General features: G+C 38.5%; 1 protein-coding gene and 1 long non-coding RNA gene across 2 annotated transcripts in view; one reads left to right on the forward strand and one right to left on the reverse strand.

Annotated features, from left to right (window-relative positions):
* The window catches only part of LOC307037022, a 32730-nt gene extending 11776 nt beyond the window's left edge, over window positions 1-20954 (forward strand). Inside the window, exons 2-3 of the long non-coding RNA XR_013807562.1 lie at window positions 19498-19587; window positions 20160-20954. This is a non-coding gene — a long non-coding RNA (uncharacterized lncRNA). The remainder of the gene's footprint in view (window positions 1-19497; window positions 19588-20159) is intronic.
* Window positions 469-7995, reverse strand: LOC307037221 (uncharacterized protein; the record flags this gene model as incomplete). The annotated part of the gene is made up of 8 exons (XM_079678000.1): window positions 7870-7995; window positions 3248-5996; window positions 2541-2675; window positions 2193-2327; window positions 1757-1825; window positions 1558-1652; window positions 1144-1270; window positions 469-648 (listed from the first exon to the last, which is right to left on the reverse strand). The coding sequence occupies exons 2-8, from the start codon at window positions 4427-4429 to the stop codon at window positions 469-471; spliced, it is 1923 nt and encodes a 640-aa protein (XP_079534126.1). The 5' UTR covers window positions 4430-5996; window positions 7870-7995.
* Window positions 20955-25339: the final 4385 nt, after the last annotated feature.

Raw genomic sequence — 25339 nt, forward strand, 5'->3', positions numbered from 1 at the left:
TTTTATGAACATTTCAAATACGCCGCCGGCATCGCCGCCGTAACCATAGCAACGTAAGTAGCGTAAAGAATGCAGCGCCGCCACGTACAGATGGCAACACCCAGAAATATTCACAAATATAAAACAAATATTCAGAAACTGTAATGAACAATGACTATTATTTATTTCAAGAACTTTTATTTACAGAAACTCAACATTTCTAATCTGTGTGACACAAATATGCAGCTCCCCCTATTTATCTCAAAGTCGGCCTTCAGGGGAGCTCCCTCCCTCTTCGGGGGAGCCAAGCTCCCCCTTGGCTCCCCCCCATTTCGAACACTGGATTGAATATAACAATCAAAAATAACAAAATATACACAGCTAGATCAGATCGCGTTTTAGAAGCGACTTTAGAGTAGAGCAACGGTGTACTGAGATAAAAAAAAAAAATTTAAAAAAATTAAAAAAATTTTTTTGCTAGGGGGCCCCTCAGTGGCTGCGGGGCCCTAAGCGGCCGCTTATGTCGCTTAATGGGTTGGGCCGGCCCTGACCTGGTGCCTCAAGGATTTCGAGAGCCAGTTCTCTCCTCTCCTGTGTCATGTATTTCTTTGAACACTCGAAATTCACATTCGGGATCAGAGGGAAGGATTCCATGACTGCCTTTGCCATCTAAACAAACAACACTTATGTTATGGAGGGTTTTTCTTCTTTATTGTATAGTAATACAGATACAGACAAAAACATGAGACACATTATAGAAAACATCCACCCTTGACTAGAATGCCTCCCAAAACCTTTGATTATTGATATAGACCGGTCCTATTATTGGAATTTTGAGATATTCAGAAGCAAAGTTTTGTCAATTAAACTTTCTGTGTTCAAGTGAATACTAATTTAAGTTCAACAATGTTGTGTCATAATCCAATTGTTGTCAGTTGTGAAAAATACAATAAACAACAACATGATATCGGCATTATACTATATATTGTCCATTGGCCAACCTGCCTGCTAAATATTATGGGGATCAGCATCGGCCTTTAAAAAACCTTTATCGGTCAACCACTACTTTTGACAGCTTTTTTAAATCCGTCCTTGCATTAAACTGTCTTTCACATTAAAAACTCTGCTTGTTAACTGGATGAAAACAGAATCTCTTCAACTCACCTTCACAACAACGACACCACAGCTACATCCATCCTTTTGAAGTGGGTGACCCATAACGCCTCCCTTCCACTTAACATCCACCCAGTCTGTTATGCTGTGGCGTGTCCTCCTCATCCTGAAGTACTCCCTGAGAAAGGATAATGTCAACACACTTTACATTTCTAATTATGTGGCTCCTAAAGATAATGTAACAGAAATTCATACTGTTTGTATTCACCATATGACCATTTATTTGTATAAGGGGCAGCCACAGGTCAGCTATAGATATCACTGTCTGAACAAAGACTGTATCAGACTGTTTAAAATGCTTTCAATGCTGTCTGTGAGTATGAATGTAACTAAATGTGACACATTTTTTACGTTTAAATATAGTTTTTCCTTGAATTTTCAAATATCTATTGAATTTTGATTTACTGTATTCTTTTGGCAGCATGTTCGGAGTCATCAAGCTCTTCGATGCTTTGAGCTGGATCCACCAGGAATACGGTGCTGGTTTTGGCATGAATGTACTGTGAAAAAGTAAAAGCACTTTTCATCAAAAAAGATTTTTGGTTTCACCATGTAAGTCTTGTGCTTTAACAGAAATAATACAATAACAAAAATAATTACAAACCAGCAACTTCCAGTGGTTGTTGTTGACAAGTACAAAGGACAGGACAGCTTCATAGTTGTCAAATTTTACCTATAATGCCATCAAATAAAGGATTAAAACAAACTTGAAGGCTAAGGTAAAAATAACAACAACATTAGTCTGACAATTTTGTTCTTGTGCCATTCATTTGTCGTGCTTAAAACAAGTGTTGGTATGGAAATTCAAAAGTAAGTAGATTTATCAGGTGATTTAACTAATGACTATAGTTTCAGAGAGGATACAGTAAAATAATCTCAGTTAATTTCCTATTTAAGATCTCAGCCAATGCTTCACTCCATGTACCTAATGGGTGAGTGTGAGCCCACAAATCAAATCCACACCTACTTCCCCCTAAAGTATCACCATGCACAAACACAACACACCACACACATAAACATACACAGACCACACACATTACCTTTGGTAAACTGTGAGATGTTAGCTGAGTTCTGTCCCCGAACAAAATGACACCTGCTGTGTAGTGATTTAGCAAGTACATTTTGTTCACAACGCCGAATTTGTCGGCAGCAACATGAAACACGCCTTCAATTACCTGGCAAAAAAAATCATAACAATTTGCCAATTAATGCATATTCCCAGTTATACTGAACTTTCATTCCCTGCAACTTTGAGAATCTTGTGACTGACAAAAGTATCTAGACATTTTTTTCAGATACTTTTTGGGCAGAAATCGTTAAATGCTAGATAAAGAAAATGACACAGTGTAGAGTGAAACTTCAGACACTTGAAACATGTAGTAACGTACCTCCCCTGTCAACCACTGGTGGGGTCGAAGTGAGCATAGCTCACAGTGGCGGATAAGTAAGATGCGTCCTTTCATCTGTGAGGGGAGCACTGCCACGACCACCTCGGTGTCCTTTTTTTTCCACAGCCAGGTCAACTAAGTCAAGATTGAGGGGAAATAGATGCATTCTGTTTAATATGGACACTTGAGGAATCTTTTAACCCTCCGGTATCACTCTGGACATTTTTGTCCCGAATGACTAATTAGGGTAGTGCATTTGAATGATACCAGAGGGTTAAAAATCTTGAATGTTTGGGTGGAGGCCTTGTTTTTGTATATGCACCATCAAAGCTACATACACAAAATATAATTAAACTGTCCATGTGTATGCATTTAACCTCAGTCCCTTTTAGAGTTTTCACTAAATGACATTAAACAGGCTGCTCAGGAACAGAAACTGTAATTGCAGTTTAAAGTCTGATTTAGAAATCTAGTTTCTGTTATAAGTTTGTATGCTGTATTTACATTTTTCATCTTCATATTCTCCCCCTACAACATGCACCTAATCATATTGGGTTATAATACTTCATGTCCTTTGTCCTTCACCTCACTCACCAATTTAGTCCATGCTTTACTTTCTGACAATATTTACTTATTCCATTGTTACAATTAAAATGCTGGAGAACAATTTACACACTCTGAACATAGTAAGTCTTAGAGAAACTCACATTTCCCTGTGCATATTTTTCCTGTTGGTCCACTTTTCTTTTCTTCACCTTTGTGGCAGGTGGGCTCTTGGGGTTGGGTAGTGTTTTTGGTGGATTGAAGTACTTGGACTTGGGCTTGGTGTGACCAGCAGAACTTTCCCGCTTGTTCCACTGTTCCTCGTGGTCATCATCTGGCCTGCTAGGATGTCCAAAGTTTTTGTCCAGAATATGCATTGGCAGATTGTGTTGCTCAATGTGCTCTATATATCTTCCTTGTATTGAGGCATACATTTTGGAGACAAACTCAGCTGGTCTCAGGTACTTTTTTTTTAAAAGGATGGAGTGTTTGACCAACCCAAACCAGAGCTCAACATGGCAGTTGGTATCCCTGGTTTTATGACTTCCATCTTTTTTAGAGGTACCTTTTCTATGTCGCGACAGATCCCCAAGCAACAAACCACTCCACAATGGGAAGATCCCCATGTAGTTTTTTAACAGTGCATCAATGGCACCAGGACAGAGGTAGTGGTTTTTTACATGAACAGCATCGTCAGAGAGAATGTCACACTCTGCTTGGTCCCGTCTGATTTGAAAAGCTTGTGTAAAAGGGGACTTTCCAATAATGTTATGAGCATTTTTTTCCATTTTGCTTTCCTCCTCTCCCATTACATGTCCACTTTCCTTCAGTTTCACGTCCCGAGTTTGCAAAATGCACTTGTCGAGGTACATTTTGCTCTGTTTCACCAAATTAGTGTACTCCTCTGCATCAAAAAGCACACACATATGATAAAAAACATCAAAGGCTTCCTGCATACTTGTGCAGTTCAGGATGTACGCGAAACAGAATGTTGCATATTCCTGTGTGCCTCTGTCTACAGTTTTTTTTCCAAATGCTTGTGACACAGCCTTCATGATATGAGCAGAGCACAGATGCAGCACAGTGAAGTTAGGAATCAGTTCAGTTTGTCCAGACACTATCTCAAATGCTCTGTCAAGGTACACTGACATATTTTCCCTGTTAAAAGACAGAAGCACACTGTTTATCAGAGCCCAACTATAATCTGTCTCAACCTGTGCTATCTTTCTTTTTGTTGTGTAAGACAACTTTCTCTTAAATTCCATGAGCCAATGGGAAATAGATGGAATGGAATGGCTATTGGTGATCAGTTCTGTGACAGGCAAGGGAGGCTTATCCTTACCCATTCCGGGCAAAACCAAAGCATAATACAAGACCCGCTTATTTTGATCAGGAATTTTCTGTATCACGCTGCCTGTGGCATCAAGGTAGAGGGCCGTAGGTGTTGGCTTTTTCAAGTGCTCAGTCAATATCTTTATTCCAGCATCTGTGTATAAATGCACAGCAAACGGATCAATTTGTAGGTGCTGAAGATAGCCTTTTGATGATGCATGACTGCTGCTCTCTTTGATTATTTTTGAGTCAACATGAGTTCAAGCATCATGTCATCGTGGAGCCTTGCACTTTTCTTCACTTCAGAGGATATTTTCTTTAATACGTCTTTGGTGAGGCTTCTGCTTATGTTACCAGCCATTATTTCCTCTACTGGTGTCTGTCTCAACATAGTGTAATAATAATTGCTGACACCACTGGTTAAGGCTTTGGAAATTGTTCCTCTTCTCGTGTATTTTGCTGGTCTAAATCGCCTTTGATTTTTATGGTGTATAACTTCACCAATGCGCATGACTTTAAATATTTTTTTATCCGTTGATTTTGGCCTGTTCTTTTTTGAGAAACTGTAGACAGCGTTGCATCCATTAAATGTGCATTTTGCAGAGGCACAGAAAAATGGCGAATTCTTTTTACGGCTATCATTTGTCTTAACATGCTGGTATTTGAAAGCAAGTGTGCAGCATGGATTATTTTTCAAAAATTCCTGATAAAATGTATCAGTCCAGGGGGGACGGAGTTTTTTTTTGCAATGTTTAGGTTTAATTTTGTTCCATTGTTTTCTTGTCATGGCAATTTTGAACTTTTTTGGCCCTGCTTTGCACTTTCTGTTCATTTTTGTTGTCATTTTGGCGGCTGTCTCTGTACTTTGTTGGTCTGACTCTTCTGTGTCTATCTCAGACTGTGGCTGTGCGTTACTTATTTCCCTGTCATCCTGACTTGTGTCCTTGTCTTTCTCACCTGTAGGTGCGCTGTAAGACTGTTTTTCTTCATTGTTCTTATCTTCATCTTTCCCCACAGGCTCTGTCCCTGTTTTTCGTTTGTTTCTTTTTCTTTTTTTATCCTTTTCTGGCCCTTTCTTGTCCTTGCCTGTTTTTCCCTTTCTGTTCATTGTTGTTGTCATTTTGGTGGCTGTCTCTGTACTTTGTTGGTCTGACTCTTCTGTGTCTATCTCAGACTGTGGCTGTGCGTTACTTATTTCCCTGTCATCCTGACTTGTGTCCTCGTCTTTCTCACCTGTAGGTGCGCTGTAAGACTGTTTTTCTTCATCGTTCTTATCTTCATCTTTCCCCACAGGCTCTGTCCCTGTTTTTCGTTTGTTTCTTTTTCTTTTTTTATCCTTTTCTGGCCCTTTCTTGTCCTTGCCTGTTTGTCCCTTTCTGTTCATTGTTGTTGTCGTTTTGGTGTCTGTCTCTGTACTTTGTTGGTCTGACTCTTCTGTGTCTATCTCAGACTGTGGCTGTGCGTTACTTATTTCCCTTTCATCCTGACTTGTGTCCTCGTCTTCCTCACCCGTAGGTGCGCTGTAAGACTGTTTCTTGATACTGTGCTGTCCATCTCTCCCTCTTTCACTGACATATTTTCCTAAATACAAACATTACAAAAGTAAAAAATCTCATTTAACTACTGTATCTCTTATTGCAAGACTACAATGCAACTTTAAGCAATCTGCCATCCTTGGGTCAATTACAGTAAATTATGTTAACATCCTACTGTGATGGCTGTAGTATTTAATTAAATAAGAACATTAACCCTTATGCCTCCCTAATGAAATGTATTATCCAGGCTACTGTTTAATTTTGCGAGCATTCTGATTGCGTTAAGAATATGACACGGCATTTGGTAAAGATGTTAGTGTTTTGGAAACATGTTCTTAATAATGTGTAATCAAAATAGTGACTTTCAAATCCCTAGCGAAAAAAATAAAAGTGAATGAACATTTGATAATTATGATCAGCACTGAATTGGGTTAAAAAATGTAAGTAATTGAAAGTGGAACAACATTATTAACATAGCCTATAATATCTTTATTACAGTATTTTTAGATGCAGACATTTTTGTCGTTAGTGTTTTCAGAGTAATGTTTTTAAAAAGGGATTCACAAGGGTTAAGCTTCAACTTAAAAGCCTCTGGGGCAGAGTCCTGCATGGGTCCAGTTTTGCAAATCTGCAACCACCCGAACCCTCGCAGCTCAGTAGCAACTGCGAACCGACCCGTTACACGCAATTATCTTCAAGTCAAATCTGGACCCGACCTGTTGATATAAGACCCACGACCCGACCCGTTGTGAATTTTTGGGGGGGCTAGTGGAGTACTTCGTGACCACAGAGCGTGAACGTTGTGATCAGCTGTTTTAGCGCAGTTCTCCAGTGAGTCTCCCTCCGCAGCCGGTTGGCGTAGTTTTTGGCACAATTCCGTTGTACAGACCGACGTTAACATTAGCCCCGTCTGTGCACACGGAGACCGACTCTGTCGTCCGGTGATCGAACCGCCTTCTGGAAAAGCTTCACAAGTACCACGGTACGCAAATGCACTTTGTGACACAAGTGACGGTACGCAATTCAGATTGTTTCCGCGCATGCGTACCTGCGTACCAGTTATGTGCACCCCTGGATATGGGCCTACGTGTATGTTTTGCCCGTTACCAGACCCGGCGTCATGGGCGAGCCCCATGGGGCCGGGCCCGCCCATCCAGGATTTGGGCCCGCCCATCCAGGATTTGGGCCCGCAGTTTTAATCAGGGCTGAATACAACATTGTAATTGTTTTATTATTATGTTTATGGTTGTTATTTGTAGGGCTCTGTCCTAATATTTATTTTTGTTTTAAACTATGTTGAAAGATTAGTTTAATATCATTTTTTTATTTTGCTATGAAATTCTCAATGAAATTCTGAATGAAAGGCTGCGCGCGAGACTGGTTTTTCGCTGGGTTGAGTCATGTGGGTGTTTGAGTGAGATGCGGCACAGCAGCCTGACAGTATACTCTTGCTAGGTTAGTTTGTCTATTATCATTTATATTTATCTGCAACAATGGATATCAGGAAGTGGTTCATGAAAGGAATATGGCAACTCAGAGAAATTGACTCTCAAGCCGGCTCTCTCACAAACTCCGGTTCTGTGCGCAAACAGACCGCTGCACACGCTATCTGCCCCTCGCTCAATCTCTCTCTCTCTCTCTCTCTCCCCCTTTCTCTTTATCGCTCAACCTCACTCCACCCTGTGTACGCTCCTCAAGTTTGCCTGCGTGCTTGCCCAAGTCCCCACCCCCGTTGACAATTCAGATTTGCCGGGAAATGTAAGTTTCGGGGTGGCCCGCCCTGGCAAATCAAATGCCCGCCCAGAGACGTATGTCTGCCGCCGGGTCTGCCCGTTACACAACTATTTTGCGGGTTATCCGCCGGGTATCCGAGGCGGGACTCTGCTCTGGGGCTCATCAAAATTATTTTTTAACAGTACCTGCTTGAAGCACCTCAGTCCGGACTCCACGTCGGTCTTCACCCCAGATGACCCTCAACCACTTAAGATGCTCTTTCTTATTACCTTTAAACACTGTAAGTGTAACTGAGGACCACTGCTCACTTGTAACATTAACTTCACTAAAACCATGAGAAATTAAAGACCTGGTGATGAAATCTCTACCTCCTGCTTGTTGCCACAGGTCTAAAGCTTTCTTTGTCTTGCCTTTTTTGAAGCGCACCATTTTTAGATCAAACAATGTGATCTGGTTTCTAAAATGTCTTCTTCGTGTTCTTCTTCTTCTTCTTCTTCTTCTTCTCTCGATGTTTGGCGTATTGCAAACAACTTTAAAGGTGCATACCGCCACCTGTACATGAGTGTGAATCATCATATCATGTCTTAACCATGGTCTTAACTCATGGACGTATCTATGATCTAATCAAAAAATCTATATAAATAAATCAACAAAAATGATATGATACATTATTTGTTCAACCTCACACTCAATGGCGTTGGCTAATTTTCTGTGAAGAACTTATATCAGAACACATTTAAAATGACCACCCACTGTACTACACATTTATATTACAAACAGGAGGTTCGGGGCTAACACGAATGTGGAAATTGTGTGTGTGTGTGTGTGTGTGTGTGTGTGTGTGTGTGTGTGTGTGTGTGTGTGTTTGTGTGTGTGTGTCTTATCACAACTGATCAAGATGGCCAAATTATGCTCTGCTCAGAGGGCCTTGCAAATGATTTTGGAAGAGAGAGAACCATTTGACGATGATGTAGAGGAAGGGGAAGGTGTATCAGAATGTGTGGGTCACATTTCTGAGAATTCTGAGTCCGACAGTGACTTTGAAGAACAGGATTAGATTGAGCATCAGCTAGTTACAAAAAAAAGACGAGCAACAGGACCAGCCGGTCAGCGGGCAAAACAACAAGTAGCACTTTAATTCATGAATCAAGGTTCAAGGTTTTTATTTGTCATACGAACATAGCTACAGTGTGGTTATGACGATGAACATCTTAGGTCAAAGGATCCTCCATTGAAGCAATAAGCTAATTTTTCCATCAAAATATTAATATAAAAATATTTAAAGTATTAAAATGCAATAAAAAGAGGTGTGCCCGATGCAGCCAGTGTAGTTCTTTGACCCAACATTGATTTTGAGTGATTAGGTCACATGACCTGGAAGGTCTTGAAGAAATAAGCTAATTTTTCCATCAAAATACTAATATAAAAATATTTAGACTATTAAAATGCAATAAAAAGAGGTGTGTCCTATGCAGCCAGTGTAGTTCTTTGACCCAGCACTGATTTTGAGTGAATCGGTCACATGACCTGGAAGGTATTGAAGAAATAAGCTCATTTTTCCATCAAAATATTAATAAAAAATATTTAGAGTGTTAAAATGCAATAAAAAGAGGTGTGTCCTATGCAGCCAGTGTAGTTCTTTGACCCAACATTGATTTTGAGTGATTAGGTCACATGACCTGGAAGGTATTGAAGAAATAAGGTAATTTTTCCATTAAAATATTAATATAAAATATTTAGAGTGTTAAAATGCAATAAAAAGAGGTGTGTCCTATGCAGCCAGTGTAGTTCTTTGACCCAACATTGATTTTCAGTGATTAGGTCACATGACCTGGAAGGTATTGAAGAAATAAGCTCATTTTCCCATCAAAATACTAATATAAAAATATTTAGACTATTAAAATGCAATAAAAAGAGGTGTGTCCTATGCAGCCAGTGTAGTTCTTTGACCCAGCACTGATTTTGAGTGAATCGGTCATATGACCTGGAAGGTATTGAAGAAATAAGCTAATTTTTGCATCAAAGTATTAATATACAAATTATTTAAGTATTAAAATGCAATAAAAAGAGGTGTGTCCTATTCAGCCAGTGTAGTTCTTTGGCCCAGCATTGATTTTGAGTGATTAGGTCACATGACCTGGAAGGTATTGAAGAAATAAGCTCAATTTTGCATTCAAATATTAATATAAAAATATTTTAAGTATTAAAATGGAATAAAAAGAGGTGTGTCCTATTCAGCCAGTGTAGTTCTTTGACCCAACATTGATTTTGAGTGAATCGGTCACATGACCTGGAAGGTATTGAAGAAATAAGCAAATTTTTGCATCAAAATATTAATATACAAATTATTTAAGTATTTAAAATGCAATAAAAAGAGGTGTGTCCTATTCAGCCAGTGTAGTTCTTTGGCCCAGCATTGATTTTGAGTGATTAGGTCACATGACCTGGAAGGTATTGAAGAAATAAGCTCAATTTCGCATTAAAATATTAATATAAAAATATTTTAAGTATTAAAATGCAATAAAAAGAGGTGTGTCCTATTTAGCCAGTGTAGTTCTTTGACACAACATTGATTTTGAGTGGATCGGTCACATGACCAGGAAGGTATTGAAGAAATAAGCTAATTTGTCCATCAAAATATTAATATAAAATATTTAGAGTGTTAAAATGCAATAAAAAGAGGTGTGTCCTATGCAGCCAGTGTAGTTCTTTGACCCAACATTGATTTTGAGTGATTAGGTCACATGACCTGGAAGGTATTGAAGAAATAAGCTAATTTTTCCATCAAAATACTAATATAAAAATATTTAGACTATTAAAATGCAATAAAAAGAGGTGTGTCCTATGCAGCCAGTGTAGTTCTTTGACCCAGCACTGATTTTGAGTGAATCGGTCACATGACCTGGATGGTATTGAAGAAATAAGCTCATTTTTCCATCAAAATATTAATAAAAAATATTTAGAGTGTTAAAATGCAATAAAAAGAGGTGTGTCCTATGCAACCAGTGTAGTTCTTTGACCCAACATTGATTTTGAGTGATTAGGTCACATGACCTGGAAGGTATTGAAGAAATAAGGTAATTTTTTCCATTAAAATATTAATATAAAATATTTAGAGTGTTAAAATGCAATAAAAAGAGGTGTGTCCTATGCAGCCAGTGTAGTTCTTTGACCCAACATTGATTTTCAGTGATTAGGTCACATGACCTGGAAGGTATTGAAGAAATAAGCTCATTTTCCCATCAAAATACTAATATAAAAATATTTAGACTATTAAAATGCAATAAAAAGAGGTGTGTCCTATGCAGCCAGTGTAGTTCTTTGACCCAGCACTGATTTTGAGTGAATCGGTCACATGACCTGGAAGGTATTGAAGAAATAAGCTCATTTTTCCATCAAAATATTAATAAAAAATATTTAGAGTGTTAAAATGCAATAAAAAGAGGTGTGTCCTATGCGGCCAGTGTAGTTCTTTGACCCAACATTGATTTTGAGTGATTAGGTCACATGACCTGGAAGGTATTGAAGAAATAAGCTAATTTTTCCATTAAAATATTAATATAAAATATTTAGAGTGTTAAAATGCAATAAAAAGAGGTGTGTCCTATGCAACCAGTGTAGTTCTTTGACCCAACATTGATTTTGAGTGATTAGGTCACATGACCTGGAAGGTATTGAAGAAATAAGCTCATTTTCCCATCAAAATACTAATATAAAAATATTTAGACTATTAAAATGCAATAAAAAGAGGTGTGTCCTATGCAGCCAGTGTAGTTCTTTGACCCAGCACTGATTTTGAGTGAATCGGTCACATGACCTGGAAGGTATTGAAGAAATAAGCTAATTTTTCCATCAAAATATTAATAAAAAATATTTAGAGTGTTAAAATGCAATAAAAAGAGGTGTGTCCTATGCGGCCAGTGTAGTTCTTTGACCCAGCATTGATTTTGAGTGATTAGTTCACATGACCTGGAAGGTATTGAAGAAATAAGCTAATTTTTCCATAAAAATATTAATATAAAAATATTTAGACTATTAAAATGCAATAAAAAGAGGTGTGTCCTATGCAGCCAGTGTAGTTCTTTGCCCCAGCACTGATTTTGAGTGAATCGGTCACATGACCTGGAAGTTATTGAAGAAATAAGCAAATGTTTCCATCAAAAATATTAATAAAACCTATTTAAAGTATTAAAATGCAATAAAAAGAGGTTTGTTCAATAAATGTATGCACTAGGGTGAATTTGCTTCACATTCACACGATCGAGAAGCTGTCGATTTATTAAAAAGAACATTTTTCTTGTGTAATTGTAAATGTCATTTGTTGATGGTCCCTAAGTGAAAGCCTCGTTTCGCGGAGAAGATCTCCCCGTTAAACTGACGCTGCCGGCGGGTCCGGGAAACTGACGCTGCTGGCGGGTCCTCGAATGTCCGTCGAATATCCAACCTAAAACTAAATTCACCGCGGTCAAAAAGTTATCTAGGTGAAAAAAGGTAAGATAAACTTGTTGAGAGCTAAAACTAGTCTTTGCTGTTGCCTCAAAGAGGAGCAGGGGGGAGAGGAGGGAGACAGGAGAGGCCGATTCAGGAGCCCAGACACACTCACAACTATAAATGAACCAAAAACAAATAAATAAACAAGTTTCAATGTTTTTTCATATTGGATATTGTATGTTATTGGTTATGGCCATATACTTATGATTTTATGATTATTTAAATGTATACATTTTTGTTTCATATGGGTGTAGTCTCTTTATTTCCCCCTCAAAATGCACCAGATTGATGCATTTAAGTCCAACATTTAAAAAAAAATCTTACCGGGGGAGCATGCCCCCGGACCCCCCTATAGGATTTGAGGCCCGGCCCCACTGTTCCCAAATAGATTTGCATTTTTTTAAAAATAGTAATCCATCTCCATATGTTTCTTTTTGGGTCGTAGATTTAAACTAGAGGGCTATCACTTTGTGCAGCAACGCTATTGACAAATAAGTCCAGCAAAATGGCACAAAAAACTGGTAGTGGCCTCAGGGACGAGGAGTCATTTAACCAGCCAGTAGGAGTCAAGCTTTACTTTCTTTTATATCCATAAAGAAAAAGTAAATCTGTTTGCAGTTGTTTCATTATGGATGTTGAGAGGTATCCATATATCTCTTCATTTTGCTCTCAAATTGCACCAGATTGATGCATCTAACTTCAATATTTAAAAAAAAATGTTCCCCCCCCCTAGACTAGAGGGTGTCAGGTCCACTCCCCACTTATAAAAATAGCACTTTACCACTGCACCCCCTCTAATCTCAGATGCACCCTGAGTCATTTTGTTTAAGTACAGTGAGCCTTTCTAAAATATACAGTAAAGAGACAAACCCACCAGCATTATAGGATATACTATGACTTTGTGCGAAATACTTGTTGCTGATTTAGAGTACTGGCACCTTTTTTATTCCAATTCAAGCACTGAACGTTACTATATTATCAATGCTACTTTAGTTATAGCCTGATATATGATAGCTAACTTTACAATGTTGTGATGTGACGTTAGCTAACATTCTGTAGCTAACGCCGGTCACTCACCAAGATAGCTGCCCAGTTCTCCACTGGTTCTCCTCACACCCCAGCTCAATTTCTCTCCGATGGCCGTTATTTCTTCTAATCCTTGGCTGCTCCTGGTCTCTTGGACGCCGAGCAGGCTCATAATTATAAGGTTGTGGTCCGTCATATGCATTCGAATATTCATGTTCAACTTCTTCTGTGTCGAAACTAGCATTGGGATCCATGTTTATTAATACGTTACACCGGCCGCTCTCCCCCTTGTGTCCCCCGTGTTATGTCACACGCGGGAGGTCACGTGCCGAGGCTTTTTTTATAAGGAAGTGAACATTTCTTTCAAAAACGATGCCAGATGTCACTGTAGTGTATATTTCTGTATATATTTTTGGAAAATCTAGTGTATTCATCATTTTCCTACACATTTATTCACAGGTGTCTTTAACCTGGAAGTTGCTCTTTAATGCCTGCATTTAAGGACGATGAATAGCGTAGTCAATGCTTTAGTGACAAGGAAATGGTTTGTTTAAAGTGGACCTATCATGATATTTGAATCATATAGTGTAGGACCATACCTATATAAGGCATATTTATACTTTTTATTTTTCAAAATACCAAACAGATCATGCATTTTAGCCATTCCTCATTTAGCTCAGTTTAACACTGTCTTTTCATGGGCTGATTCTGTGAGAACAGCACCATCTACAGGCCTGACATATGTACTACAGCGTCTCCAGCGCTTTTGAACGGCAATGTTCGTGGGTGTCTCCTCCTGATTGGTGGAGTTAGCCCAATAGCCGTAGCGCCACTTCTGTGACGTCACAGAAGTGTTCAAATCTGGATCAGTCTGTATCAGATCCGTTGCAGCCCCTTTTTAAGAGATTTGGGTATGGAGGAAAATAGAGAGGGTTCAATCAATCAATCAATCAATGTTTATTTATATAGCCCAATATCACAAATGTTACATTTGTCTCAGTGGACTTCACAGTTTGTACAGAATATCAGTATGACAATACGACACCCTCTGTCCTTAGACCCTCACATCGTACAAGGAAAAACTTCCAGAGAAAACCCAGTTTAAAGGGAAAAATGGGAGAAACCTCAGGGAGAGCAACAGAGGAGGGATCCCTCTCCCAGGACGGACAGACGTGCAATAGATGCCGTGTGTAAATTGAAAAGATAATACATTTGCAACATAGGTAGTCCAAATGTTTGGAAATGCATGTGTGTATAATAGGAAGATGAATCCATGAGTATATCCATCCAGGACTTATGATCCAGGACCACAGCCACGACTCAAGATCCAGGACTCGCAATCCATGACACAGGACCGCAGGATCATCCATGACTCCGGATCCCGGCGTATATAGACACCAAAAAGAAAGACAATTGGGGAAGCTGGGTTAATCGGAACATGAGAGTACACAGGTATAGACAGAGAGAAGGAAGAAGTAAGATGTCCCCCGACAAACTAAGCCTATATCAGCAAAACTAGGGGCTGAATCTAATCAGCCCTAACTATAAGCTTTATCAAAAAGGAAGGTCTTAAGCGCACTCTTAAAAACGGATAGGGTGTCTGCCGTCCGAACACAAACTGGAAGCTGATTCCACAAAAGTGGAGCTTGATAAGAAAAGGCTCTGGCTCCCATTGTACTTTTAGAGACTCTAGGAACAACCAACAACCCTGCATTCTTGGAACGCAATGCCCTAGTAGGACAATAGGGTATAATGAGTTCTTTAAGGTAAGATGGCGCCTGCCCATTAAGGGCTTTGTAGGCGAGAAGAAGAATTTTAAATTCTATCCTGTGTTCTATAGGGAGCCAGTGTAAGGCAGCCAGAACAGGAGTAATGTGGTCACTTTTCCTAACTCTGGTTAGTACACGAGCTGCAGCATTTTGAATCAGCTGAAGCGATTTGACTGACTTCTTGGTACACCCTGATAATAAGGAGTTACAATAATCCAGCCTTGAAGTAACAAATGCATGGACTAGTTTCTCTGCATCGTTTTGAGGCAAGATATGCCTGATTTTTGCAATGTTACGTAGATGGAAGTAGGCGGTCCTTGAAATTGATTTTATGTGGCCGTTAAAGGATAAATCCTGATCAAATATAACACCAAGATTCCTTACAGTCTCACTGGAGGCCAAATGAATGCCATCCATAGTTAATATATCTTTAGATAATTTGTTTCGTAGATTCTTCGGGCCAAGTACAATAACTTCAGTTTTGGTCGTGTTTAACATCAAAAAATGTAAGGTCATCCACGTTTTTAAGTCCTTGAGGCAGTCTTGAATTTTATTTAGATGATTAATTTCATCAGGCTTGATTGATAAATATAGTTGAGTATCATCCGCATAACAATGAAAGTTTACAGAATGATTCCTTATAATATTGCCTAACGGAAGCATATATAGGGTGAACAAAATAGGTCCAAGCACTGAGCCCTGTGGCACTCCATGGCTAACTTTGGTTTGCATGGAAGATTCATCGTTGACACGTACAAACTGAGAGCGTTCAGATAGATAGGACCTAAACCAGCCTAAAGCAGTTCCCTGTATGCCAACTAAGTGCTCTAGTCTTTGCAATAGGATATCATGGTCGATAGTATCAAATGCAGCACTAAGATCGAGCAAGACAAGAATAGAGACAAGTCCCTTGTCAGAGGCTATTAGAATGTCATTTGTGACTTTAACCAGAGCTGTCTCTGTGCTATGTTGTGTTCTAAAGCCAGACTGAAAATCTTCAAATAAATCATAGTTTTTTAAGTAATCACACAGCTGTTTTGCGACTGCTTTCTCAAGAATCTTTGAGAGGAACGGAAGATTAGAAATAGGTCTATAGTTGGCTAAAACCTCTGGATCGAGGTTGTGCTTTTTAAGAAGCGGTTTTTATCACTGCTACTTTGAATGATTGTGGAACATAGCCTGATAATAAAGACATATTCATAATATTTAATAAAGAAGTGCTAATTAATGGAAAAACTTATTTTAACAGCTTAGTTGGAATCGGGTCTAAGATACACGTTGATGGTTTAGAAGAGAGAATCATTTAATTGAATTGTTCAAGGTTTATGGCTGAAAAGCATTCTAGTTTACTATCTAGTGTAATATTAGAACTTACGTTTCCGGGAGCTGTTGATAACACTATACTGGTTAAAGGCAAGAGGTCATTGATTTTGTTTCTAAGAGTAACAATTTTATCGTTAAAAAAGCACATAAAATCATTACTACTGAGTGCTATGGGAATAGAAGGCTCAGTCGAGCTGTGGCTCTCTGTCAGCCTGGCTACAGTGCTGAAAAGAAATCTTGCATTATTCCTATTCTCATCTATTAATGAAGAGTAGTATGCTGCTCTCGCTTTACGCAGTGCTTTCTTATATTCATTGAGTGTAATTTGCCAAATTAAACGAGATTCTTCAAGTTTAGTGGAACGCCATATCCTTTCAAGTTGTCTCGACTTTTGCTTTATTTTGCGGGTTTCGGCATTATGCCATGGAGCTAATCTATGTTGTTTTATTTTCTTCTTTTTCAAAGGAGTAACAGAGTCTAATTTTATTCGCAGCGCATCTGTAGCACTATCAACAACATGATCAATTTGGGGTGGTGTACATTTTGTATAAGTTTCCTCCCCTACATGCAGACATGCTATCGAGTTAAGTATTGGTGGAATCTCTTCCTTAAATTTGGCTATAGCACTAACAGATAGGTTTCTGCTGCAGGAGCTTTTGGCTAATGCTTTGTAGTCTAGTAACAGTACTTCAAAAGTTACTAAGAAATGGTCGGATAAAGCAGGATTATGCGGTTCGACTAATAGTTGCTCAATTTCAATACCATAAGTCAGAACAAGGTCAAGAGTGTGATTATAGCAGTGGGTTGGTTTATTTACACTCTGACAGAAACCAACAGAATCTAATATAGAGTTAAATGCAACAGTAAGGCTATTTTTATCATCGTCAACATGAATATTAAAGTCACCTACGATAATTACTTTATCTGTTTTAAGTACCAAAGCTGATAAAAACTCAGAGAATTCTGATAAGAATTCTGAATAAGGACCTGGTGCACGGTACACTGTAACAAATAAGATTGGCTGCAAAGTTTTCCAGGTCGGATGCGTAAGACTGAAAATGAGGCTTTCAAAGGAGGTATAATTTAATTTTTGTTTAGTATTGATAAGTAAACTTGAGTCAAAGATAGCTGCAACTCCACCTCCTCGGCCCGTGCCTCGGGCAATATGAGTATTGATATGGCTGGGTGGAGTGGCCTCATTTATGCTGACATATTCTTCATGTCTCAACCAAGTTTCAGTGAGACAGCATATATCAATATTATAATCTGATATTAAATCATTTACCAGTATTGCTTTAGATGCTAGAGATCTTATGTTTAAGAGACCACATTTAATCTTCCTGTTTTGTTGCACTGTAGTAGTTGTTACATTTACTTTTATTAGGTTATTATGTATGACACCTCTATTAGGTTTTACCTTAAATTGTCCTTGGGCAGACACACACACCGTTAATATTGGGTATTTTATTGGGTTCGGGATTCCTATGGATGACTGCCTAGGAGAGAGCGCAGAGAAGCGTGTAAGACTGCGACTCTGCCTCCTGGTCTCAACTCCAGTTTGTCATGGATTAAGTCCACAGAGCCCTGAAATGTTTGCCGAAATGAGATTTGCACCTTCCAAAGTAGGATGAATGCCGTCTCTCTTAATCAGACCAGGTTTTCCCCAGAAGGCTGTCCAATTATTCACGAAGCCCACATTGTTTGCTGGGCACCACCAAGACAACCAGCGCTGAAATGATGACATGCGGCTATACATGTCATCATTGATCAGATTGGGGAGGGGACCAGAGAAGATTACGGTGTCCGACATTGTTTTAGCATAACTACACACCGACGCCACATTAAGTTTGGTGCATTCTGATTGGCGTAAATGAACATCATTACCACCGACGTGAATAACAATCCTACTGTATTTACGTTTATTTTTAGCCAGCAGTCTAAGATGCGCCTCAACGTCGCCCGCTCTGGCCCCCGGAATGCATGTGACTGTGGACGCTTCGGTCTCTAAATTCACGTGTCTCATAATAGAGCTACCAATAACCAGAGTTGGCTTCTCAGCGGGTGTCTCGCTGAGTGGGGAATATCTGTTAGATATGTGAACGGGTTGGTGGGGACCTGCGGGTTTCGCGTTATGCCCCTTCTGAACAGTCACCCATTCTCCCTGCTGCTCGGGAGTTGCCGGGGGACGGCTAAGAGGAGCTACCTTTTGCCGGTCCGCACCGGCTAACATGGGCTTTAATGTAGCTGAGTTATTTTCTAAGATGCGGAGCCGGGCTTCTATGGCTATGATTCCCGCCTCCAACCTAACAACAATACTACATTTAACACATGTATCGGTACCAGTAAAGGAGGTAGGGGAGTAACCAAACATGAGACAGTTAGAGCAGGAAATAGCACCCGAGGGTGGGGAAAGAGCCATGGCTAGCTATCAAGCTAAAGTAGCTACCGTTAGCAAACCCGAAAAGAGTGTAGGCAACTGTGGAGTTACAGTCGCTAAGAGAAGGAGAGTTTGTGAGTGCTTAAGCTGTAGTAACGTGTGATTACAACGTCAGGCAGTTGCCGTGATCAAGAGTTTTAAAACGATCGATTAAGTTAAGATAATAAGCTATCAGCAACAGAACAGGCACACGGGATACCCGGAGATGACAACAACAACCGGAAGTTACAACATGCTTACCGCAATAGTGGTCCGTGTAGAAACAACATATGCTGTCCGTGAGGGTTGTAAAAAGAGGGTTGTGTTTTCTGACACTTGGGTTGTGAGGGTTGTGTTTTCTGACACTTGGTGAGTTCCCTGGAACACCGGGGACACATATTCATGTATAAAAGACGTACAAAAGTGCATTTTGCATGATGGGTCACCTTTAAACATTAGATATGACATTATCTGTGACTTCAGTGAACATTAAGCTTATCCATTACATTGCATTTGTTAAATAGGTTTGTGTCTTACCCTTACGTGTGTGATACATATGAATATGGCATATGAAAACAAATTAATTTGAGTGACTCATGAAAAACTCATCCAAAGTAAAATAAAAAGGACCTACACAATAATACTCAATCAAACTGATACAGTATAAGGACTGTGATATCCAGCAATTTCTTAAGTATAACAATAAGATTATGACCTGTTTTTAAAAGAAGATAAAAAGTTGTTTGTCTGTGACCCACACATGTAACTTTACATCTGTTTGTTCAAAGTGTCCTTAAGGTGATCCAGACAGGCTGGACCAGAGGAGGAGAGACAGATCTGGATTCCTACCAGCAGAGAACTTCAGCACGGATTCCAAGGTACATATACCTTTTTCATAATTTACAAAGAATGCTTAAAGTTATTGGTTTTGAAAAATAAAGTAATGACTCAAATACACTGCCATTAAACATGACTAAATACTAGATCACCTACATCAGTGATGTTGAGTGTACTTTTTTAGCAAAAGGTTACATTCACATTTTACCAAGCAACATAACTTTTTTGTTCAACTTTCACATTTCAATGTATTTAAGGCAAATATTATTGAACATAGTGAGAACTACGACCCTTTGTCTCTGCATACTGACTGTAAAAAACATGTTACAAGTGATTCTTTCAGTGAGACAACCGAACAGAGCAAGCTTCTAAAGTTGCACTAAGTTTTGATAACAGTTCAATATTATTTTAATAATACATTTATTTCAATGTTGATGAATTTAGAACGGTTTATTCATAATCTGATTGTCTTTGTAGTACACTGTTGGATTTAAAAAACACATTAAAATAAAAAAGATCCTTATATTTATAGCCCCTGAACAAACGAATACACCTCTCTATCTTAAATAACACACTTGTTCGGCAATAATATGTTTTTTGATATTTCTGTTAGGAAAGGACAGGCCTGAGAGACAGGACTGGTTCACCATTTTCTCTTTCTCTGAGGGTCCAGAAGAACATCCAAGAGGGAAAGGAAAAGCTGATGTGATGAGATTTAAGAGCAGCACAGGACATTCAATAAGAGACACTTATATTGTAACACAAAGGCCTGCACACTGAATAGTTTTGTAGTCTAACAGGAACTTAATTCCTGTGTTGTTTTGTGTTTTACGTTGCACCTCAGAGACAGTGTGATTATTGTCAGGCCTATAAAGTTTAGCAAAAAAAGAAGTCAGCTGATCAAATGCATTTGCCTCACTTTATGAGCTTCACATCACTTGTGCCTTGTACCGCAGAGTTTGCAACGTCACAAATAAATGGTGCCAATCTTCAGTCAGATGTGAATGTGTAATTTAACCTTTTCAGTAAGAATAACGGACAAAAGGAGTGCAAATACAAATACAATTTATTGAAATGTGAACCAAAAGTTATCAAGCATGAACCACCACAATTTCTTTTAAATAAAAATGAAATAATATACATAAGTTACACTAAATGTTAATCTGTTAATTGATTAAGTAAACACATTTTGTCAAATAAAGTGACAGGCTAGGCCTGTGCAGGTGGTAACAGCTATGCCCAGCATGGGCTAAGTTCTGTAGGTGCAGCTGGTGCAGGTTTTCCTCCCTCAGGTCCTCTTCGCAGGGAAAGACCCTCAGTCCTCTCTGGCCAAACCAACAGACAGGACGTTCATAAAGCTGAGGTTTCCCCCAAAGTCTCTAATCATCCATCCTGTGAATATGAGAGAGGAACAAATTAAGCTTAGCGTAAGTTCTTTCAGGAAGACTGGTATACATTCAGTCCGCAGCTGCTTATAATCAGCTCATCACGAGCGTTCTCTTTAACCTATTACATTCACCTCATTCTCCAGCAGCCAATCACCGTGCCGCAGCCAAACTTTAAAATGGTTCTCCTCTCTCCTGCAGTCAGCTGTGATTTCAGTTTGTCATGCTGCCGCCCGCCTCCTCCCCATCCACCTCCTTTCATCATACCCAGTGCCAGGAGAGTTAATCCAAAGACCTCATCACACCTCCTCTTCATCCCATCTCCTCATCAAATCCAGATCTTTAGCATCATCACCAGTGTCTAGACCCTGGGGGGTTCCCTATATGCTCACGGCTGCATTTCCCCCTTTAGATATACGATTTCAGGATCGGGGTCTAATCGCCAAAGACTTAACATTTATCACGTGACATGTGTCAATAAATGTTCTTGTTCAAAATGAAGTCTCTCCTCATTGAAATAGTGTAATAGATGCTTTGGACAATAAGAAATATAAAGTTAACTGTTGAGTTGCTCAGTTGTTTAGATTGACAGGGTTTAATAATACAAACAAAAGGAGAGGCACCGTAAAATAAAGATTGGTCTTTCAATAAATTGTGTTGATTTTGTCTTTTGAATTGTTTGTCTGAAGTCAAGTAGCTCGAACTGTTACTTAGAGTTTGAATGAGACAGTCTGGTTATAATGTTTGGAGGAGGCATCACAGGTAAGAGCACCATTTGTTGTGTTCCATCCACAACAAATGCACACAGATTGATGTGTGTGTATTTGTTGATCTACTATTTCTTGAATCATTACTGTCAGTCCAAAACAAGAGATTTTGTTTTAGTAACATGTTTTTAAAACATTATCTCTTTTCCACTACACTATCTTGAATATTTTAGTTTTTACATCACTACATTTATCTAACAGCTTTAACATTGTAAAGGTGTCACTTCGGACTCTGGGTAATTATGACAGCATGTCCTACTGTTTTGAGAGTTTGAACAAACTAGACCTTCATCTATTAATGTAGAAAATAGTCCACACATTAAACCATTATGAAAGTAATCATTAGTTAGCTCATTGTTCAAAATGAGCTCCAACTACAACAGTTAAGTCAACTCTTGCAACGGTAATAAAAATAAAACAAATGATATAATATAATAGTATAACTTGTGTCTACTTTAAATACTTTAACAACACTTTCCTGATTATACTAGCATACTTTTACTAAAGTAACATTAACATGTTTAAATGCAGGGCTTTTGTAAGAGAGTATTTGTATAGTGTAGCATGGTCTACTTAACTTATCTAACCGAAGTGATCGCAACGTTACTTTGCAAACCGTCACCGCCCCCCACACACAAGGACACGGTAAGAGACTCAGTCATTTAAGTTAAAACATTGAGATATTCATTTCTTTATTTGATTACTAAGAATAAGAGACCTTTCTTACTGAAATTCTTATTTACATTTCGTTAAAATCAAAAGTCAATGTTCATCTGAAATAAGGGAGGGACTAGACTAAATACACAGAAGGGTAATCACAGGACAAGACACAGCTGGGCAGGGGAGGGAGAAACACAAGGGTAACAGGTGAACACGATGAGACAATCGGACACACCAGGGAAGACAAAACACCGAATGAACAGACTTACAAAACCCATAACCACACTGTAAAAGAAAAACTCGTAAAAAAACGGTCAAAGTACTGGCAGCAGCGGCTGTCAAACAAAAACCCTTAAATTAAAGTAAAATACTTTGACTGAAATAAAGTGAATAAGCCATTAATTTACGGGAATTGTCCTTAAAGATTTTACAGGAAAACACTGTAATTTTACAGATTTATCTGCTCTTTTTACAGTCAATAACCTTTAATATAAGTACAGCACTAATACTTCTACGGGCAAATACTCTAATTTTACAGATTTAGCCTCTCTTTTTACAGTCAATAACCTTTAATATAAGTACAGCACTAATACTTCTACGGGCAAATACTCTAATTTTACAGATTAATCTGCTCTTTTTACAGTCAATAGCCTTTAATAAAAGTACAGCACTAAAACATTCTACGGGCAAAAAAACTGTAAAATAACAGTCAAATGACTGGCAGCAGCGGCTGCCAAACAAAAACCATAAAATTAAAGTAAAAATACTTTAACTGAAATAAAGTGCAAAAGCAATTAGTATACAGAAATTGTCCTTAAAGATTTTAGAGGAAACTTTCCTCTCTTTTCAAAATCCATTGTCTTAAAATGTTACATTAAAATACCTTAAATAAAGTTCTGATGAGAAAAACAGTCTTTCACATTTTTTTTAAATTAGATTTATCAAACACTAAAATAAATACAAAACCTAAAGTTCTACAGCTAGAATACTGTTATTTTACAGCTTTTTTTCTAACATTTTCCAATCAAACAGGTTCAATAAAATGACATCACAAAATGTTCTGTAGGAAACAATTACTCTGAAAACTTAAAATATAAAAATATTTGTAGAATTATAGTACAACTAATGAATACAGCATTTAATATTTAAACATCATACTTATAAACAGTAGAAACAAAAAGTAAGTTGAATTTTTTAAGATGACTTGGAAACATTCTCAACTGAAAATAACAGAAATTGCAAAATGGCGACATATGTTCACATTGTCAATTTGAAGGAGCAGTGTGCAGGATTTAGTACGTCTAACAATGGGGATGTAGGTTCCAACCAATGGATAACTTGTTCACACACCCTCCTGTCCCAAGTTTGTAGGATAATGTATATTGGCTGCAAAAAACTTGAGGCCCAATCATGTTTCCTCTGTCCCTTCTGAGCTACTGTAGACGTGGCAGTGCAACAGAGAGGACAAAAATATCAGAATCAGAAACGGGTTTATTGCCAGGTAGGTTCACACCATGGGCGTCGCCTGGGGCCCCGGATGTTTTTTCTTTAACCCCGGACAAATTCCCCCTCAATAATATAATACATTAACCGTACTTTACCTAGAGGACGGCAGAATTGTAATTTCCCGTGTTCAGTGAATGCAACAGAGGCAAGACACCACCAGACCAATCAGAGAGTTGCATGGAAATAAACGTGTTTTTTTGGCTGACAGGTACGTACCTCTCCTCTGTGAGTGTTTAAACTTTAAACTGTCAGCCGGGGACGCGGAGTTTCTGAAGATGGACATTAGACATTTTTTAAATAAAAAAGACGGCAATTCTCAAGTGGTGGCTCACACAACAACCTCAGAGCCACCACCTGAGCCAGGTGAACAAGGTATGTAAATGTCAGTAAACTTACAAGTTATGCAAACATGTAAGCAAAGCATAACTTGTAGCTACGTTGACATTACTTTGAATCGCGCGGGTAAGCTAAACCGTTAGCAAGTAGCTATAGCTACCCCGATATATTAAATAAGCACTTTGTCATACAATCTAAATGTTGTGTTTTTTTGCGTTACCTGGTGATTTCAAAGAAAGCTCTCTGGGAAAGGTTGACTTACTGTCAGTGTTCGACATGAAGCTAGAAGCTACCGTTACAGTACACAGTTGATCCTGAGTCCTCTCAGTTAAAGTGTTTCAGAGTTAGCTTAGCTAAGCATCAACCTAGCACTGATATGGATGTTATGTGACTGTATTTCTGAGGAAAAGTCAGCTGAAATGGTGGCATAGTTGCCACTGCATGTTTGAACATATTTGCAGCACTAAATGTGGCTGTTTGGCCACTGACATGGCCATAACAACACCTGAATTTAAATGTAGCTACAACCTCTTTTTGTGACAGATTTTTGCATTAAATTATAATTCTTCTGATTGATATTTCCTATTGACAGCTAGTTTCTATGTGAACAATACATTATGAGATGGACAGCCAGCTAACAAGTTTTTTATACAAATATTTCAGATCAAAGCTAATCCAATGGGGCTCCTGAAAGGGGGCACGGGACACTATGCTCCCGAATATTAAGCCTTGACCCCCATCCTAAAATTGTTATGATCAAAAAATTAACTGCATTGTCGGAGGCCTTTTTTCCTCATTATCATGTCAAATTGTACAGCTTTCCTTAGTTTTGAATGCAGAAAGATGACTACTAAGTGAAAATGACTATATTAAAGTGTTAAGTAAATATATTAAGTGAATTACTCAAACTGCATTTGTATAGGAATGATTCTGTCCTATTGGCAGATAACTACTCTTAACAGGTTGTTAAAAGGTTTCCAATGTAAATTTAACTATTTTCAATTGGTTAGTATTACATTTTGTGACAGTGTGGTGACACTCATTTTAATGAAGACAAATTTGTGTATCTTGAAATTCATTTATTTGACAGAGCTGGAAACTGATTGACTTACATACTTGTTTGTGTTTACCTACACAGT

Source organism: Notothenia rossii (genome assembly GCF_949606895.1).
Source record: "Notothenia rossii genome assembly, chromosome: 4".
Classification (NCBI taxonomy): domain Eukaryota; kingdom Metazoa; phylum Chordata; class Actinopteri; order Perciformes; family Nototheniidae; genus Notothenia; species Notothenia rossii.